At 51.0% G+C, this 19,131-nt stretch overlaps 3 protein-coding genes across 3 annotated transcripts; 1 reads left to right on the forward strand and 2 right to left on the reverse strand.

Annotated features, from left to right (window-relative positions):
- Positions 1–1,798: 1,798 nt before the first annotated feature.
- Positions 1,799–3,557, reverse strand: LOC134041508 (gallinacin-5-like). Its single transcript, XM_062488307.1, has 4 exons — positions 3,515–3,557; positions 3,148–3,234; positions 2,450–2,576; positions 1,799–1,808 (listed from the first exon to the last, which is right to left on the reverse strand). The coding sequence occupies exons 1-4, from the start codon at positions 3,555–3,557 to the stop codon at positions 1,799–1,801; spliced, it is 267 nt and encodes an 88-aa protein (XP_062344291.1).
- A 3,171-nt stretch (positions 3,558–6,728) lies between these two features.
- Positions 6,729–10,121, reverse strand: LOC134041563 (gallinacin-4-like). Its single transcript, XM_062488399.1, has 3 exons — positions 10,055–10,121; positions 9,232–9,318; positions 6,729–6,865 (listed from the first exon to the last, which is right to left on the reverse strand). Exons 2-3 carry the CDS (start codon positions 9,287–9,289, stop codon positions 6,729–6,731), a joined length of 195 nt encoding a protein of 64 aa, XP_062344383.1. The 5' UTR covers positions 9,290–9,318; positions 10,055–10,121.
- A 3,751-nt stretch (positions 10,122–13,872) lies between these two features.
- Positions 13,873–18,929, forward strand: XKR5 (XK related 5). Its single transcript, XM_062488400.1, has 7 exons — positions 13,873–13,930; positions 14,734–14,917; positions 15,019–15,194; positions 15,882–16,091; positions 16,217–16,386; positions 16,919–17,030; positions 17,752–18,929. The coding sequence occupies exons 1-7, from the start codon at positions 13,873–13,875 to the stop codon at positions 18,816–18,818; spliced, it is 1,977 nt and encodes a 658-aa protein (XP_062344384.1). The 3' UTR covers positions 18,819–18,929.
- The last annotated feature ends 202 nt before the right edge of the window (positions 18,930–19,131 follow it).

A 19,131-nucleotide genomic window follows, 5' to 3' on the forward strand; every position in this document is an offset into this window, starting at 1 on the left:
ATTTTGGTTTCCTTCTCTTTTAACATCACAAGAATAGCTTCATCCTTGCCAAGGTGACCTGCCAGGAAGTGGTGAGCCTAAAGATGCCTTTCTTATGTCGACTCAAATAGTCAGTATAATGGCCAATATAAAAGTCAAATTTATATTCAAAAAGTGCAAAGAGGAATTGAAATCAGGGGAGACCACACCTCACCTCATTCTGTCTGAATCCACGGCTTCTGAAACTGCCCTACTTGGTACAAAATCCACAAATGTGGTTCAACAGCAGCAAAATGCTGTATAAAAATGTGCAATCTGTAGGGGATTAGTGAAGGAAGGTGAATAAGGCCTTATGAGGCCTTAGAGGTGTGAACTTGATCAGGAGAGTTTTTTGGATTTATAGGAATTCTGTGGTGTTTCAGAAAGATAAAGATCAAGGTGGCTCATGGAGGAAAGATCATGAGAGAGAAAGAAGCAATGTCTGCATGGCTGCTTTCTGGCCATGCCCTCCATCCATTTCAGTACCTGTCCTATATTCCTAGTAAACTTTATTTGTAACCCTTTCTTGTACAAACTGTCTGTGGTGTGTCTCCAGGGTACTGGTTCATTGCTCAGAGAGACCAAAGCTCTTGGAGGTGGGTCCTGGAGAGCAGAATGGGTCTTGAGGTTGGATACATCAGGGACACAGGGTCTGGTGTCATCTCTCAGAGAGATGCATGGAATCATGGAATGATTGGGGCTGCAAGGAACTTTAAAATTCATCTCATTCCAACCCCTGCTGTGGGCAGGAACACCTTCCACTATCCCAGGATGCCACAAGCCCTGTCCAACATGGCCTTGATGTATGATGGGGACATCCCTTGAGCATCAATCTGTAGAAGTAGGATAGGGTGTCCATTGCTGGGTCCTTGGAATATCCTCACTCCTGGAGGCTCGAAACAAGACTCAGGACCAGCCCAGGGCCAGCATAGCCAGGGATTGCTGCTCATGGTGTAGAAAGGACTTCTATAATCCCCACTGCAGGGAAGCCATGGCTGGGGCCAGGCTGGGAATCTGCTCTGACCTGGGGATCTTGTGCTCGACCCCATCAGAGCTGCAGCTTGGCCTTGCTGATCCAGACCTAGATTTGGACCCACAGCTGGCACCCTGATCTGACCTTCGCTGTACCCACAGCAGTGCCCAGTACTCCAGGAGAGGCTGCTCCCACCCCTGGCTGCCCTGCTCCATGGAGGGGAGCAGTAAGTGTCCCCCTGTCCCAGCATCCCTGTGGTCACTGCCCTATGGCACCCCTGAGCTGAACATCCTGGATCTGCCACACAAATCGTCCACAATGACCCACCTGGGCTCCTAACTGAGCCCCCAAGCCTTGAAACTCTCCCAGCCTCGGCCCCCAACTCAATCCCAAGCTCCTGAGAAACCCCATGGCACAGCCATCAGTCCATATTCCCTCTGGATACCTCTGGATCCTACAACACCCACCAGTGCCCCACACCCAAGCCCCACAGCTGGGGACACCAAGGCAGTGTGTGTCCCATGGAACAGCCCACAAGGACTCCTGACCCAGCCTGGGAGCCGGGGGACAACCAGCAGGCCCCCACTGAAATTAGGGTGGTCCTAACAGCCCCTCCATCTCTGTGTGAGAGGTGATGGGGTCCCCTTGCTGAGCCAAAAAGATGAGTTGGGGTCCATGTGAGTGTCACGTGTCCCCCCTCCCACCACGGGTGGAGGTGCTGGTGTGGCCGAGGCTAGCATGGAGAAAGGGTGGATGGTGGGACAGTGTTTGTGTGTCCATGTCTGTCAGGAATTCACCCCATCCTCTCTACCCTTCCCTACACGCAGAGAAAAGAGATGCACACCCAGGATATACATCTTGGCAGTGGGAATGACCACCACCTTGTATTGGGGACACTGGGGAATGGGATTCCCATGGGATCCAGGCCTGCTGCCCCTGGCAGTGCTTGGTGGCTCCAGACAGCATAGTCCTGACCACACAGCAAGGACACAGGCTGGTGCTGTGCTCAGGAATGCAGGAGCCCATCAGGGATGCAGGAGCCCATCAGGGATAGAGGAGACCATCGGGGACACAGGAGCCCATCAGGGATACAGGAGCCCACCAGGGATACAGGAGCCCATCAGGGATGCAGGAGACCATCGGGGACACAGGAGCCCATCAGGGATACAGGAGCCCACCAGGGATACAGGAGCCCATCAGGGATACAGGAGCCCACCAGGGATACAGGAGCCCATCAGGGATGCAGGAGCCCATCAGGGATGCAGGAGCCCACCAGGGATACAGGAGCCCATCAGGGATGCAGGAGACCATCGGGGATGCAGGAGCCCATCAGGGATACCACCGCCTGTGGGAGGAAAGGTCTGGCACTGCCTGTCCCAGCAGTGAGGATCAGGAACATTCCCGTTTTTTTCCCCCAACAGGCAGGAACCTGAGCCCTGCGGGCAGCCCTGAACTCACATCCGACAGCAGTATTCCTGCTCGGAGCAGAGGCCGACGCGGCCAATGCCCGGCGGGCAGGAGCGGCGGGAGCAGAATCCCCCTCGGCGCTCGCAGTCCTGGGCTGATGCTCGAACCGGGGACAGCCCTGCAGGACACGGAGAGAGGAGACTTTGAGCCGAGATGCTGAGCACAGCCCCTGGTCCCTGCGCTGCCAGCGTTAGCCCAGCCCTGCTTGTCCCCTGCCACAACTGCTGCGAGGGTGCCTGCGGCAGAAACCCTGGTGAGTTCATGGCACTTGGATGAGACACAGTCACTACATCCCTAAGCAGGCTCTGGGAGAGTTCTCCATCGTGCCTGCTGCCTGCTTTCTGGAACAACGGAGAACTCCAAGGGTGGAAGCAGGATTTCCCTTCATCCCTTCTCCTCTCCAGCAGGGCTGCTGTGCCCTGTGCTGCTGAATCAGAAATGCAAGGGTCCGGAGGCATGGAGAGGGGTCAAATCCCAGTTTTGGAAGGATGACAGCTTTAATACAATGCCCCAGCTCTGGTCCCAACAGCAGAACCTGCATCTGGAGTCTTTCCTTAAAGGTGTGGGGTGAGAGGGACCCCGGCAGGGATGACACAACCACCAGGAGATCTCACACTTGACTCATCAGCTCAGGTGACAAATTCTCCCTACAAAACACTGACAAAGGACAAACCCTCCACATTTCTTACCTGTCACTCCCTGGAGCATCAGGAGGAGCAGAGCACAGAGGACAGGCAGGATCCTCATGCCTGGGAGTCGCCAGCAGAGTCGCAGCTCTGGGGAGAAGAGAAAGGAGGCAGAGGTGAGCGGGAGGGTCCCCTCCTGCAGGTCCTGTAGCACCTGTGGGGACAGAACTGAGGAGAGGGGATGTGACCAGTCACTGGTGGGAGGATGCACTCAGCAGCCTAGAGCTTCCTGGCAGTAGGAGTTTGGTCTCTCCACGTGGCACAATATCCCTTGGGATGGCTGAGTCCTCAAAATATCCAGCCCCAAAGCTCCTTTTTCAGTTTCTTCCCCCAACAGAGAAAAACAAGCAGAGCTTTCCTCATCTGACACCTGAGCAGGATTCCCAGGCCTCCAGCCCAGGATCTTGTGTCATCCCGCCTTGCATAAGGGCTGCTCGGTGCTGTGGTTTGCTGGACACCTCTGGGTACACACACACAGCATCCCTGTTCGTTAGACCTTGGCAAACAGTCAGCTTTCACCACACAAAGGAGCTCTGTCCTCCTCCCCCCGCGGGAAGCACGCTCTCTATGCTTCACTTGAAAATAATTGGGAAGACGCCACTTGGGATGACATCCCCGTCCAGTGAGGACAAGCTTTAATTGTGGCTTTGTTTGGTGGAGTTTGCTGTGTGTAACCCTTTGCTGTTTGATGGAGCACCTTCATAGGCATTTCCAGCCTTGCTGCAGTTACAGGTACGTGTGTGGATTTTAAAAATACACTCGTGCCTGGTGTGTATTCATTGAGCAGTCACATGAATCGTGGAATCACACAATGATTTGGTTTGGAAGGGGCCAGGAGGTTCCAACCAGCTGTCATGGGCAGGGACACCTTTCAGCAGGTGCTCCAAGCCACATCTAACCTGTCTTTGAACACTTCCAGGGATGGGACAGCCATAGCTCCTCTGGGCAATACATTAATATGCTTTTGAACCAAACAACTCACCATATTTCATTGTTTTTTCACTCCCCAGGTAGGGACATTCTACAGACTATTTGCAGATCTGTATCCAGGGGGATCACTTTTACTCTGCCATGGCAGTCAGAGCACTCAGGATAGATTCTTCTTATTTCCTTCACCACTGAAGGAAATCCTGATCCTACATCTTCAGCCAGAAAAAGGGAAAAGGCCATGCCCCTTTTTACTTTTTTTAATCTGCTTAGCTGTCTTGGCATCAAAACCTCAGGAGGCAAGGGATTTGGAACAGCTACATCCAGTAGTCAGGTACCTTGCAGGGTTTCATTAAGGTGGCAATTAGCTGCATCTCTGTGCTGTTGCTCTTTAGCACACACATCACCTTAATCCCTGGAAGTGTCCAAGGCCAGGCTGGATGGGGCTTGGAGCAACCTAGGATAGTGGAAGGTTCCCTGCCCATGGCAGGGGGTTGGATCTATATGATTTTGAGGTCCCTTACAACCCAAACCATTTCGTGATTCTCTGATTCTATGAATTTGAACTTGTAGAGTGCTGGGGAGATGGGATTGGTATAAGAAGCAGGGAGGAGATGTGCAGCATGGATCCTAGAGGGTTTCACCCTTTTCACTCTAAACTGGCTCTTGAAGCCATTCCCCACCCAGAAAGGCAAGGACAGCTCTTTGTGGTGGTGAGCTAAAAGCATGATGAGACTGGATTCTGCACAATGCTGGCTACAGGCAGATGAATCTAAAATTACAAGGGCTGAACCCTCCCTGCAAAGCCCTCAGCCCTTGAGCAAAAATCTTGTGCCATTCCAGTTTGTGAAACATTCACCTACTGTGGATTGTGCAAAAACCTCTTAGGACATCAACAGTAAATTTTTGGTTTGGCTCCACTTGGCAACTTCCTCAGGTTTCCATGCAGGGAGATCCCTGGAGGAGGTTGTTGGCCCAGCTTCCTGCCCTGAACAGGGCTGTGGTTTCAATGGTGCCAGAGGCATTTGCAGAAACATCTGCTTTGAACAGGCCCAGAGAGTGAGGGAGCTGCGCCTGTTCAGTCTGGAGAATACTGAGAGGGGATCTCAACAATCCACAGAAATATTTCCAAGGGGTGTCACAGGATGCTGGCTGACTCTCTTCAGTGGTGCCCAGCCATAGGATGAAAAGCAATGGCCATAAACTGAAACACAAGAAATTCCACCTCCACTTGAGGAAGAACTTCTTTATGTTGAGGGTGGCAGAGCACTGGAACAGCTGCCCAGGGAGGGTGTGGAGTTTCCTCTTAGGAGACATTCCAAACACACCTGGACATGTTCCTGTGTCACCTGCTCCAGGTCACTCCGCCTGGGTGTTGGAGTGATCTCCAGAGGTACCTTCCAACACTAAAAATTCTGTGGTTCTGTGAAGGGTGGGAAAATGCTTTGCAGCTAATGGGCTGCTCAGAGCTTTGAGTCAGTCCTTTGCACTTGGGTTGGTTGCTTCCCTTAAAAATCAGACATTACTGCTCCTCCCTTCACAGAATCTCGGAATGGTTTGGATTACAAGGGACCTTAAAGATCATCATATTCCAACTTCCTCCCATGGGCATGGACACCTTCCACTATCCCAGGGTGCTCCAAGCCCCATCCAACCTGGCCTTGGACACTTCCAGGGGTCCAGGGGCAGTCACTCTGGGCACCAAGGATTCCTTGTCAGCACAAGGATGCTCCTGACCATGCAGTAGCAGCTGCAGAGACAGCAGCTCTCTGAGCACACTGCACCTTCTAGGTTCTCTGCTGTGGTCCATGGCAGGACAGGCTGAATCTCTTAGAAGAGAAGTGATCAGAGGCTCTGTGGGGTTGACTTCCTGCACATGTTTCTACAACTGTCTCAAGCAATGTCACAGGTCTAACTCTGATGTCCTGATTTGCAGCTGCAGCCAATATACATTTTGCAGATTCACTCCAAATTTATATCAGGCAGAAATGACAAGAGTAAGATCAGGCTTGAGGTCACCAATTTGTCCTGCTCAGTGTGATTTTAGTTCTCATAATAAAACAATATGTTGTTCCCAGGTATGAAAGCTCTGGATCAAGATATTGGAACCCAAAGTTTTCGGGTGTTGTGAATGGTGACACTGGAGAAGACTTCTGTGCTCCCAGTGGAAATGGTGACTGATCTCAGTCTTAGTCATGACAGAGAATTCCCTAGCAGGCATGTACGGAGAACTTGCCAGCACTCACTCAATCAGCAGCCCAAGAGGGGTAAATATTTCGGTGAACTACACATTCCTGGCAGGTTTAGATTGATTTCAAAATTCTTGTTTAAAATTCTTAATGAAAATAAGACTCGGGAAATTAATTACTTTTGTAAATGAACGACAACACCACACAGTGCAGCCAAGCAACCTCTCCAGATCTTGCTTTTATTGAAAGGAGAATGACAAATCCTTGGTGGCTGCTACAATAATTCTTGAATCCAGCGAAGTCAAAAGCAATCAATCCTGGAGATTCTCCACAATTAGCCACACTACAGCCTACATGAAAGAAAGGATATTTCAGGGTTTTCAGAATTACAATTATGAGGAAAGTCCTGCTGCTTGGGATTCAAATGATAACTTGGGGAGTCGCCTTTTCCCCAGATAAATCTTGAACTTACCACCTACAGCAATTATACCCAGAACGACACGACCCCAGGTAATCATTGCCACGGGGGCATTTCCCCCTGTGGCAGAAGGTCCCACGATATCCACACTGCATGTAAGGTCTCCTGGGTCGTGCCAAGCTTCTACCTTAAAAAATAAAAAATAAACCAACAAATAAACAAAGATGGGAGACATTTTATTTCTGGCAGGGATTTGCATTTTGTTTAATTCACGTAAGCTGACAGGGTCGTGACAGTTCAACCCTCAGAGGAGGGGATCTGTGGGCTCAACAGCCAAGAAAACACTCTAATTCCTTCTTCTGATGTGTCTCCAAGCCCAGGACTTCCTTAGGAACTCAGATTTTAGGGATGGTCATCAGAGACCTGATAGAAAACAGCAAGCAGGCTTTTAGCACCTCTTAAAACCTTGTCATTCAGGAGAGGTGCACCAGCTCATTTGGGAGACTCCCATTGTGTAGAAAAGAAGGGAAGAGGCTTTTGATATGAACAGTGACAGGACAGAGGGGAATGGCTTTAAACTAAAAGAGGAGAGATTTAAATTAGGAAGAAATTCTTCCCTATGAGGGTGGTGAGGCCCAGGCAAAGGCTGGCCAGAGAAGCTGTGGCTGCCCCTGGATCCCTGGAAGGCCAGGCTGGATGGGGCTTGGAGCAACCTGGGATCACGGAACATGTCCCTGCCCAGGGCAGGGAGTTGGAATTTTATGATCTTTGAGGTTCCTTCCCACCCAAACCATTCCACAATTCCATGGTTCTACAGATTTGGCTGTTTCCCTCCCTACACATTTCACCCACGTCTCAAACAGGTCCTGATGTCCAGCAGTCCATAGGGATGGCTCCCATACATGGATAAATTCATCAATCCCTGCAGAACAACATTTCCATAACACCAAACCCACCACACCAGGCATTGCCCTCTGGGTCGGGGGATGAACAATCTGGAATTGCTCTTCCCTACATGTCTGAATGGAATTCCCTGCTAAAATAGGATACCCACATTTAAACTGCCTTTTAGGAACGGCCACCAGCCATTCCTGTGCTATTCCCAGAACAGGTTTTATCCATGAAGGTGCTAATTCACAGGGATCAAAACAACCCCAGGGAGCAGACTAGTAATTAGGCAGGAGATTGCCTGCCCCTGTTCAGTCAATTTAATAAAGACGTGGCCTGGCAGCTGAAGTGTTCTGGATGCACCTGACTGAGTGCACATGAACCAATTAATTCCAGCTTCCAGCTCATCCATGGAACAACACAAAGCTCAGCATATTCAGAGAGAGGGCAGCTTGTTCCAGGAACCAGAAAATGGATATTACATACGTACAGTGTATGCAGCACATCCCTGGTGGGCTGGATTCCCAACGTGTGAACACCCAGCATGCCCACCCAGAAAATCTCAGGGAGAAATGAAGGAGTTCTTTAAAGGGTGAATGAAACACTCCTGGTCTCAAACTAGTAGTCTGTGGGGCACTGCAGAGGTGATTATGAGTAGTTTGAGCTCCCAGAAACACATTTCTTCCCAGATACAGATAAATTTCTGGGTTTCATATACCCAGAAGATGCTACTGAAAATGGCCCAAACATCCACTGTGTGTTAAATGAGGACATAACACAGACCTAAGGAACTCTTTGCCCAGTGTCCTGCCTCTGACAAGTGGCCCAGGCAGAAGCCCAGGTAAGAATAACATCAGACAACCACATAAAATCATAGAATCACAGGCTCCTTTAGGTTAGAAATTATCTTTAAGATCATCAAGTCCAGTTGTTAACCCAGGGATGCCAAGCCCACCACTAATCCATGTCCCCAGCTGCTACATCCAGATGGCTTTTAAATCCCTCCAGGGACATATATGACACTTTTCCCACATTTCTGGCATTTCTGCTGCAGTTCATGTCAGTCTTTCCCATCCTTACTTCCCCAGAGGACACTTTCCACCCTGTTCCCACAGAGACCAAAACTCCACCAGCCCTTGCTTGTGCACAGAGCACCCTGCAGATGTAGCTGTGCCATTTTCAGGGCTGATATTAAAATAAAGTCCCTTTTTCTGGACAATAGAGTTGGTTTGGTGTTCCAGACTCCTTTGCACAGCCCAACAGGCATCATCATTTTGTGCCTCTCCACCCTATGTCCCACCTCCTAAAACAAAGGATATTTGAAGAACATGGGGGCCAGATACTTTTTTTTTTTTTCTGTGTGGTTTAAGAATATTTGATCATGATTTAATTTGTTTGTTGGGTGACTCAGAGGCAAAGTGATTTAAGTACAAACTGCAGGGCTTAACGGGGAAAAGACTGGTGCTGAATGGTAATTTTGGGATTGCCCCATTCAAAGTGAAGCTCGGAATATGTGCCTGCTAATTTCATTTCTCAGCTGAAATCTCCAATGAGTTTTGATGATTTATATGAGGATTCTTTGCAGGACGGAGCTTGGTCACGTCCCAAAGGGCACAGGAGATCTTTGAAAGACACCAACATCTTCTCTCCAGTCCCTCACCTTACCTGCAGCTCCGTGAAATGCCACCAAGAGAACAACAAGGAGAAAAGGAAGGATTTTCATGGCAGAGGGTGGGCTGGAATCTTGGGTCACTGCAGAGAAAGGAGACCAGGACATTGGTTAGAGCCTTGTCCCTCCGTAGTCCCAGAAGTGACACAGAGAAATGTTCTTCAAGACCTGGAAGTTACCTAAAAGAGGTTATTACCCATTTTGGTCATGATCATGTCTGTTGTCCTAAGATTTTCCTGGAGCATACATAAGATCATGGCATAGGAAAAAGATTTCTATGCAAAAAATTCAATTTTAAATCCCCTTTTAATTAATGCATCAAATAAGCAGCAATTTATCCTGGATTTCTTGATAACTTGCAATGTATTGCAATAAATTTGATTCGCCTTACGGAATTTAAAGCTGTTAATTCAAAAAATAAGACAATTTTTTGCTAGATTTATACAAAAAGATCTCATGGGTTTTCTAAACTTTTCTGCCTAAAAAAAAGAGCAGAAAAAGCAATTTTCTTCCCAATTAACTCAAAAGTCAGCTTCTCCTTATTCTTGCTTAGAGGCTGTTGTTTTTCCTTACCCTCAAGAATTACATTATTTCCAGGATAATTTTTGAGTATTTACATTTCCCGCAGCCAACAAAAAACTGACAAAAAACTTGACACCTCTAGAACTGGCTCATAACAGACTGGAGTCACTTTTAAAGAACAGTTAAGGCTTTAAAACAAAATGCAGATAAACATGAAAGATAGGAAGTGTCCAGGCCATTTAAAAAGGACAAAACATTTTGAGAGATGCTGAACAATGAGAATATTTTGGTCGTTACCAGGTAGGAGGAGCTCTAGGCTGGAACAGTCCCAGGATCAGTGTCAGCCACCTGGATGAAGGAGCAGAGCGTGGTTTGTGCTCTTTCTGGAGGGTGGTGAGGGATGTTTGACCTCCACAGCTTTCTGGTGGCCAATGAGGCTTTGGGAAGCTCTGGGGACACCCAGTGGATCCTCTTTGCTGTTGTATAAGAGGAACCAAGGTCTGGCTTTCAAACCATTGCAGCATCGCCTCGGAAATGTGTTGAGATGAGAAAAACCACCCTGGGGCTCCTCCTTTTGAGCAACCTTTTGGCCACAGCAGCTCACTGTTTCCATTTGTTTTCAGAGGTTTTGCATTTCCTTGCAAACATGAACAATATATCATCACAGAAGAAAGATAATCATCAGCTGGGACTATGTTAAAATAAAACCACCAAACCCACGTTAAATGGGAAGTTAGTTCTTCTTTGGAAAATCAGGAAGAGTGTTAATGGGCTGTCATGAATTCTACATCATTACTACTGTTGGAAAGGAAAATGTGGACAATAAAGAACATGGAAACTATCTGCACTAGGGAATGGTAAGGAAAAATGTGAGAGAGGAAAACAGAAATCTAAGAATTAAGAATAAAAAAAGGAAAAAGTGGTTTGATTTTTTGCACTAAAACATTTTCATTACTAGGTTACCTGCATGGCATGTAAGATATTGTATGCTATACCCATTTATGAAAATGATTACAGCCTTTGCCCAGCAATTTTGGTTTTATCATTGTCTTTACTCTCTTGCCATGGACAGAAGAGTACTCTGAGGACAGCATCCTCATTTCTCACCAAGGATTCCTCCATTGGCTCCCTGCTTTTTATGCATTTAAAGGCATTGCTATAAATTCAGGTGCCTGTTGCAAAGGGACATTCACTTCTCTTTTATCCCTCTTTCCTACTTGAATCCGGCCACATTCCAGGAGAGCTGCTGTTCTCCTCTGGCAGCTGCTGGAGCACGGCTGAGCTCATCCCTGCCAGAGCCTCCCTGGGCTCGCCTTTCATGCCCTGCAGGGATTTTTCTTAAATCTCTTTGTTTTCTTTCCCAATTAAAGCAACAATTTCACTGAGGCTTCCAGCTCAGCCTTTTCAGCAGCTTTCAGGCTGCCCACAAGCACAAGCTTCTTGTTTCTCTGGGCTGCTTCTCTGGGTGCTTGTCTTTTCTTTCCTCATTTTTGCTTTTTTTTTTTTTTTTTTTTTTTTTTTGGATTAAATACTCGTATGTTGACCGTACTTGGTCTCATAACGTGGTTACACAAAATTGTGCTGTGGTCACTTTTACAGAGCAGCTCCCACAAACAGCTTTGGAATTGGGTCCTCGGCACCTAATCCAGGAAGGCAAATGTTCTTGTGGAAGCTGAGACGGCAAGAAAAATGTACATTTTACAGAGGAAACATCTAATGTCTGCATCACCTGGCATCAGCCACAATCACCTGTCAGATCTGCTCTGCTGCATCCCCTCAGGCAAGGGAGGGACCTGCAGAAGATGTGCCCTGGTCCCCCGAGTTCTTTAGGGCAGGGCTGCTGCTGAAACCATTCCCTGAGGGGTTTGCAGACAGATGTGCAGGCAAACATGGAACAGCTGGGTCTGCAATGTGTGCAATGTCACCTGTGGAGCACCAAATCCAGATCTGAGGGTGTCTCCAGCACAGGAAAGACTTGGAGGTGCTGGAGTGAGTCCAGAAGAGGCCATGGAGATGCTCCAAGGGCTGGAGCCATGGGCAGGGACATCTTCCACTATCCCAGGTTGCTCCAAGCCCCATCCAGCCTCGGACACTTCCAGGGATCCAGGGACAGCCACAGCTTCTCTGGGCACCCTGTGCCAGGGACTCACCACCCTCCCAGGGAACAATTCCTTCCCAGTATCCCGTCTATCCCTTCCCTCTGGCAGTGGGGAGCCATTCCCTGTGTCCTGTCCCTCCATGCCTTGTCCCCAGTCCCTCTCCAGCTCTCCTGGAGCCCCTTTAGGCTCTGGAAGAGGCTCTGAGCTCTCCCTGGATCCTTCTCTTCTCTAGGACATAGCTTTCTTGGAGACATGAGGTTTTTTTAGCAAAAGAGGCTCCTGGGTGCTGAAATCCAGCAGAGAAAAGTGCAGCCAAAGCGGTGGCTGGGAGGCAGCCAGAGCAACTGGGAACTGGCAGAGAAACTGGGGAGGGTGGCTAGCTCTGGGAATAACTTCTGGAAGGCCTTCTGGCTTTCTCTGCCCGCCAAAGCTCCGGGGTGATGATGGCACAGGATTTATTCCTGGCTTGGCACACAGGAGGAGAGACTGAGGAAAGACAGCTGAGACACCTCAGGGTGGGAATGATGATGATGGGGGACAGGGGGGATGAGATGGTGAGGTTCACATGTTTTCTGTGGGTGACAAGAAGGGTGACATTGTGCCTGTATGGACCCTGGCAGCATCTGCGCTGCTGAATTTGCAAAAATGGTTCTTCCACATCCCACTCTCAGGTCTGGAAGAGGCTTTGGTGCCCATTAGAGGCTGAGTTGTGCCTTGTATGCTAAAGATTGGGTTTTCTAGGAATGGACCACGTGGTATTTACTGCTGTGGAGGACAGAAACAGCCAAGGCTGAGCTTCACTTGACTCCAGAGCCCTAATTATACCCCTGACTTTATTAAAATGCTTTGCTGGAGCCAGGCCCAGCAGCCCAATATCATTAATTAATGAAACACCAGTACAGGCAGGGCAGAGGGACAGGAGGAAAAGTGGATTGTCCTTTGCAACCCAAGGGCCCCCAAACCCAGTCAGATGGAGTTGAGGCTGCAGAGATGCCAAGTTCCTGGTAAAAAGCAGTGCTGGAGACCCACAGAGAGCCTGGGGATGCTCCCATGAGTAGGGAAAACCAGGCAAGGACATTTCTGAGCAGTTTGGTGGCTCCTGTTACACAGCAGAGTCTGGGGCTTTACTGCCAGAGTTGCAAAAAGACCTCAATAAAACTTTAAAAAGCAACAACAAACATACAAAAGTCCCAGAACACAGGCACATGTGACAGCCCAGGTGATGTACAAAGTTTTGGTAGCTTCCTGCAGCATATTGTAAAAAAACACCAAAACCAGAGGTGATATTTTGACTTAATTAAATCCCCCTTTGTGGCTTTTACTTTAGTGACCTGCTGGGAGTTTATTTTCTAAAAAAAGCATCTCGGCTGGAGGCTGCAGGGCTGGAAATTGGTATAAAAAGCAAATGCACACAAGAGGGCCCCTGCATCCTCCGATGCTTGGGATTCCATCTCACAACGGTTTCATCTCTGTGGTGGGGCGGGAAAACAACGGGATTAATTTATGGCTCTGTGCACATCATGTCCCAGCTGCCACCCAGTGCTCATCCCTGCGACACGGCGACATCAAGGGCATCACAAGGGGGACATCAGGGTGGGCGTGTGCCAGTCCACAACAATTTGGGGGACATCGGGGTGGGCGTGTGACAGTGCACAACAGTTTGGGGGATATCGGGGTGGGCGTGTGCCACTCCACAAGAACCCGGGGGACATCGGGATGCGCTTGTGCCGGTGCACAACAATTTGGGGGATACGGGATGGGCTTGTGGAAGCGCACAGCAGCTCCAGGGGCGTCGGGCTGGTGAAGCCCCGGTCGGTCTCTGTGTCCCCAAGCCCCCGGGGGTGACGCAAGCACCGTGATGTCACACTGCCCGGGGAGGGGACACTGGGGGAGGTGCCCTGTGAGGCCGGGGAAGAGCGGGCGGAGCGGGACCGGCCCCGGCGCTCCTTCTTCTTCCTCCTCCTCCTTCTCCTCCCTTTCCTCCCTCCTCCTCCTCCTCCCTGTCGTGCTCCCAGGATGCGCGGGGCCGTCCCCAGGCTCAGCCTGACGCTGCTGGCGGCGGAGAGCGGCGCCCGTGAGTGAGCGCGCAGGATGCGCGCAGGATGCGCGGGGGCTGCGCTCCGGCGGAGGGCAGGGGGAAGGCGATGGGATGATGGCAGTGACGCCTTGGCGGCCGTCCCGGGGGTCCCGAATCACCTCCATGTACCGGGGAGGGGGGAAGGGGGGGGGGGGGTCATCCCTGCGCCCCGCGCTTGTGGAGATGCGGTTCTGCATTCCTGCGGTTCTGCTCCCGGCATCCCGGCGGGTCCAGACGTCCTCTTGGAATATTTTTTTTTTTTTCATCTTTAAAAAATCGATTTTTTTTTAACCCCTTCCACTTATTTATTTATTAGTTTATTTTTGAGCCCGAGCTATTTATCAGAGCCTTCTTGGGGGCCCGGCTCCTCGGTGGCGGTGGCTGTGCCTCAGCTGACAAAGCCACCGGGAGCCGGCAGCTGGAGATAAGCCCAGGACAAGGGCTGCGAACTCCCTGGGCGGGCTGGGAGATGGAGTTCTGGCGGGAATGGCTTTAAACTGACAGAGAGCAGGTTTATATTGGGTATTAGGAGGAAATTCTTCCCTGTGAAGGTGGTGAGGCCCTGGTATAGGGTGTCCAGAGAAGCTGTGGCTGCCCCTGGATCCCTGGAAGTGTCCAAGGCCAGGTTGGACAGGGCTTAGAGCAACCTGGGAAGGTGGAAGGGATGAGCTTTAAGGTCCCTTCCCACCCAAACCATTCTGGGATTCTGTGGTTATGAATGGCACCGCTCAGTTGCTGAGCGGGGGGGGGGGGGGGGTGACTGTGCCATCCCTCAGCACTGCCTCTGTAACCCTCTCCAGGGCTCTGTGCCATCATCCACTACCTTGTCCGTGGGCAGCTGGGCTGGTTCGGGCTGACCATCGCCTGCCTGGTGCCCGGCTATGCTGCCCAGCTCCTCAGCATCCTCTGGTTCCGGGCAGACGGACACACTCCCGGCTGCTGGCTCCTGGCGCTCCACCTCCTGCAGCTGGGGCTCTGGAAACGGTGAGAGACACTCCCTCCCATCCACCCAACCCCCAGAACCCGAGTGCTGCCCCAAGCTTCCCCAAACCAGGCTGGGCATCCCGTGACGGTGACTCTTGCAGGTACTGGGATGTTGCGCGGGCGGCGGCGGAGGCGGGCGGCGGTGCCCGGGAGGTGCTGGCTCAGCTCGGGGATGTTTGTGTGCTGCGGCTCCTGGAGGCCCTGCTGCAGACCCTGCCTCACCTTCTGCTCCAGGCCTATGTCGTGGTGGCCGTGGACCCAGCAGGCGTCATCCCTGGTGAGTTCCCAGGAGGATGGTTCAGGCTGTCGAGGCGTGATGAGTTTGGGTGAGGGATGTGTGTGTCTCTGGATGAAGGAATGTGCTGCATGAAAAGGGACTGGGAAGCCTCGATGTGAAGCAGCAGGGACAAGTGTGGCTGAAAGATCTGCTGTGGCTGAATGCAAAGGTGGCTGCTTTGCCCCAGAGGTGAGCTTTCAGGTGTGCAAAGAGGGACGTTGTGGTGTGGAGTCAGGACATGTGCAAGGTCACACTTGCTCATTGTCCATCTCTGATCCGATGGCAGTGACTGGGACGGAGCTGCCCTGGGGCTGCAGAGCTCTGCCCATGGAGACAGCACTCAGAGGGTATCCACATGGAGATGCCGAGCATGCAGAGACCAGATTTAGCAGGATTTAGTTGAAATAGTCCAGTTTCATCCCTGGTAACATTCCAGTCGGGTTGGACAGGGCTCTGGGCATCCTGGTCTGGTGGAAGGTATCCCTGCTCATTGCAAGGTGTTGGACTGGATGGCCTTTAAGGTCCCTTCTGTGATTCCTTGATTCCATGATTCACCTGGCAGGATCAAGGTGTGTCTGGCTTGTATGGGGGTGCCATGCTACCAACACCTCCTTAACACAGAGAATTGGCCCTGCTGTGCATTTGGGCCTCCATCAGAGAGCTCTGACTGCCCCTGTCCCCATACAGGTGTCAGTGCAGGGCTGTCCCTGCTGTCCCTGGCCTGGGCTTTGGTCTCCTACAGCCACTTCACCTGCCTGCTGAAGCCTGGACACCTGAGCCCGCCAGCTGCCGTCCTCCTGTGCCTGCTGCTCTGGAGGACAGGGATGCTGGGGACCCGGGTCCTGGCCCTGGTGCTCTTTGCCAGGCTCTATTCCTTCTGGGTTTTTGCTGTGGCAGGTAAGACCTGAGATCCTGTTCCCCACACCCCAGCCCAATATCAGCCCTGTGATGCTCTTGCTGCTGGGATTGTTTGCAGCCTGACCCAGGAGTGGCTTTGCAAATTCAGTCCCTTCTCCCTGCAGGGGTCCACTGGCTGCTCATGTCCTTCTGGCTGGGGGCCCAGCAGACGGATATTGTAGCCCAGCCATGCTGCTGGAGGCTCTTCAACTGCCTGCTGGGAGCTGTGTACATCTTCTGCTACATCAATGTCCGGCCCGGCCCCTCCAAGACCAGGGTGGCTGTATTTTACACAGTGAGTACCTGGAATGTTTTGTATTCCACATGGATGGAGCTGCTGGGGACAAGCAACAGCTTCAGACTCTTCATTTTCATCTCTCACATCACCACTTGCTCAAAATCCAGCATTTTACTGTGTCTTGACAAAGCCACGTGGTCACCAAGGCAGATGTGATTTCTGCACAGGCTTTGAATCCTTAGAGGCAGCCTTACAGTATCAGTGGTAAAAGAATAGGTGAAGACCTTGCAGAAAGTTCAGTTTGACAACTTTTATGTTTTAAGTGATAGATTTGGTGCAAAATATATAACAGGACAAGTGCTCAAGGCCAGGTTGGTGGGGCTTTGGAGCAACCCAGGATAGTAAGAGGTGTCCCTGATCATGGCAAGGGGCAGAATGAGATGAGCTCTAAGGTCCCTTCCTGACCCAAACCATTCTGTGATTCTAAAAATCTATGAAAATCTAGAAAATGGGTGTTTTCTGTTTAGAGAGGCATATCTAAAGCCATCAGAAGGATATAAGTGATGACTCTCTTCCCTCTGCCATGCAGATAATGCTGATGGAGAACACACTCCTGCTGCTGTTGGGCACCCGATTCCTGCAGGCAGAGCTGAGGGACAGCCTGACTGTGACTGGGGCTGTCATGTCAGGGTCTGTAATAGGTAAGAGCATTGATTTTAGAGTCTGGATTGTACATTTTGAGAGTTGTTTGAGGAAATGAGCATCCAGACTCCTGTCCCAAGTCCCTCTCCAGCTCTCATGGAGCCCCTTTAGGCACTGGAAGGGGCACTGAGGTCTCCCTGGAGCCTTTTCTTCTCCAGGTGAACATCCCCAGCTCTCATCCTGTTGCCAGAGCAGAGGGGATCCAGCCCTTGGAGCATCTTTGTGCCAAGCAGGGTTATACTTTCCCAGTAGGATGGGGCCAGAGGGAAGCTGTGCAACTCCCCAGACCCTCAGGACAACCATGTTAAAGAAACGGGATGGAAAAGGAGCAATTCCTATGGTCTTGGATGAGTTCAGGGTATAAGTAGGAAGCTGTCTTAAAAAACTGCTGATGTCTCACTTAAGGGCCAGAGGATGGGGATGCTGTGACATGGAAGGTTTCCTGCATCACACATCTCCCTGCTGGGCAACTGTCAGTCTTCAAATTAATCCAGATTAAATTTGGATTTGAGTGTGGACTTTCTTTGCCAAAAGCTGCTCAGGTGGGATTCTTGCATCCCTGTAAATGGTTGAAATATGTGCTGCTCATATATCAGATGCTCAGCAGCATCTTTATAAAGGTCTTGTTGATCTGGAGGTGCAGCAAGGTCTGGCCTCTTCTCCACACCTGACCAAAATGCTGCTGGGGCTGCTCAGTGCAACTTTTCTGCTCCTTTCCAGGTGCCACAGCTCTGATGATTTACTACAGCCTGCTCCATCCCAAGTCCACAGAGATCTGGCAGGGATTTCTGGAGTCAATCTGCAGTGCTGCAGCAGCTGGGGATGAGGAGGTGTCTGGAGAGAGCTCCCAAGCTGGGCAGAGTTCAGGGACTCTGGGAGATGAAGAGTCCTTGCCAGGTGAAGGGACCAAGAGAGAGCCCAAGAATGAGACCAGCTCATTGCTGTTGCAGTCCAAAGGGTGTTTGGAGGACAGCTGGACAGAGCATCACCACTGGCTGCTGGTGAAGCTGGCCTTGAAGACAGGAGATCTGTCCGTGATCAATGCAGCTTTTGGAGATGGTGGCGTGGGAGAGGCTTTTCCTGGAGGATGGATCATGGGGAAACCCCCTGGTGTTGAGCCTGGGGCAAACTTTTCCCTCCCCATGAGGGACATCCATCCCTCTGGACTGGCAGTGGGGAATGGAGGAGGCATCAAACACAGCACTGGTACTCTGGGAATGGCACAGGAGGATGGAGCAGGGCAGGAGCCTGATTTTCCCCCATCCACATCTCATCCCAGTGGCTTCTCCCCGGATTCAACCGAGAGCTCCTCTATGTATTTCAGTGCAAGTGCAGGAGGCATCGCCTCACCTGGGACAGGGACAGCCACAGCCACAAGCATGGCCCTGGTGCCAAGGGACAGCAAAGCTCAGCCTCCCCCAGGCTGCCTGGGGGAAAGAGAAGGAGGAAGAGGAGGGGATTTATCCCTTGGGATGGCCAGCATCAGCCCAATCCTGGGTGCTTGTGCCCACAAGTATCTGCAGAGAAGCTCTTCCTTCGGCAACACAGGCAGCTGTGGGGTGGCAGGTCCCCCCAAAGAGGGCTCAGAGCCCACAGAGACAGAGGGTGCCCTTGTGGGGTGCCATCATCTTTGGGACACCCACCCTTGTGGCCCACAGGGGACTGTGGTGAGGAGCAAGCTGAGGTCACCGTGCTTCACCTCCACCCCCAAGGCTAGCTCTAAAGGCTCCCAGCGAGGACTGGGGGAGCTGGGAGAGGGGACAGACCTGTCTGGGTTACCAGAGTGACCCTGTAAATGGCTGCACTGTCATCTTGGGTCAGCCTTGGGGTCACTCTCTCATCAACAGGAGGTGGGGGGATGAAGACTGTCCCCATGGTGCCCCTACCATGGGCAGATGTGCTCCTCCATCACTGACACATCACCTTCCCTCCCAGTACATCTTCTACTGGCAGTCTTGAAGAACTTCAAAAGCCTTAAAATGCCCAAAAGTCCAGGGCTGGTTATTTATTGAGCTTATGTCACAGACCTGCCAGGCAGCTGGAGATTTCTGCCTTTGGTGTTATTTGTGACAGTGACTTGAAGTGTGTCCTTTAACCAGT

Source organism: Cinclus cinclus, chromosome 3, assembly GCF_963662255.1.
Source record: "Cinclus cinclus chromosome 3, bCinCin1.1, whole genome shotgun sequence".
NCBI lineage: Eukaryota > Metazoa > Chordata > Aves > Passeriformes > Cinclidae > Cinclus > Cinclus cinclus.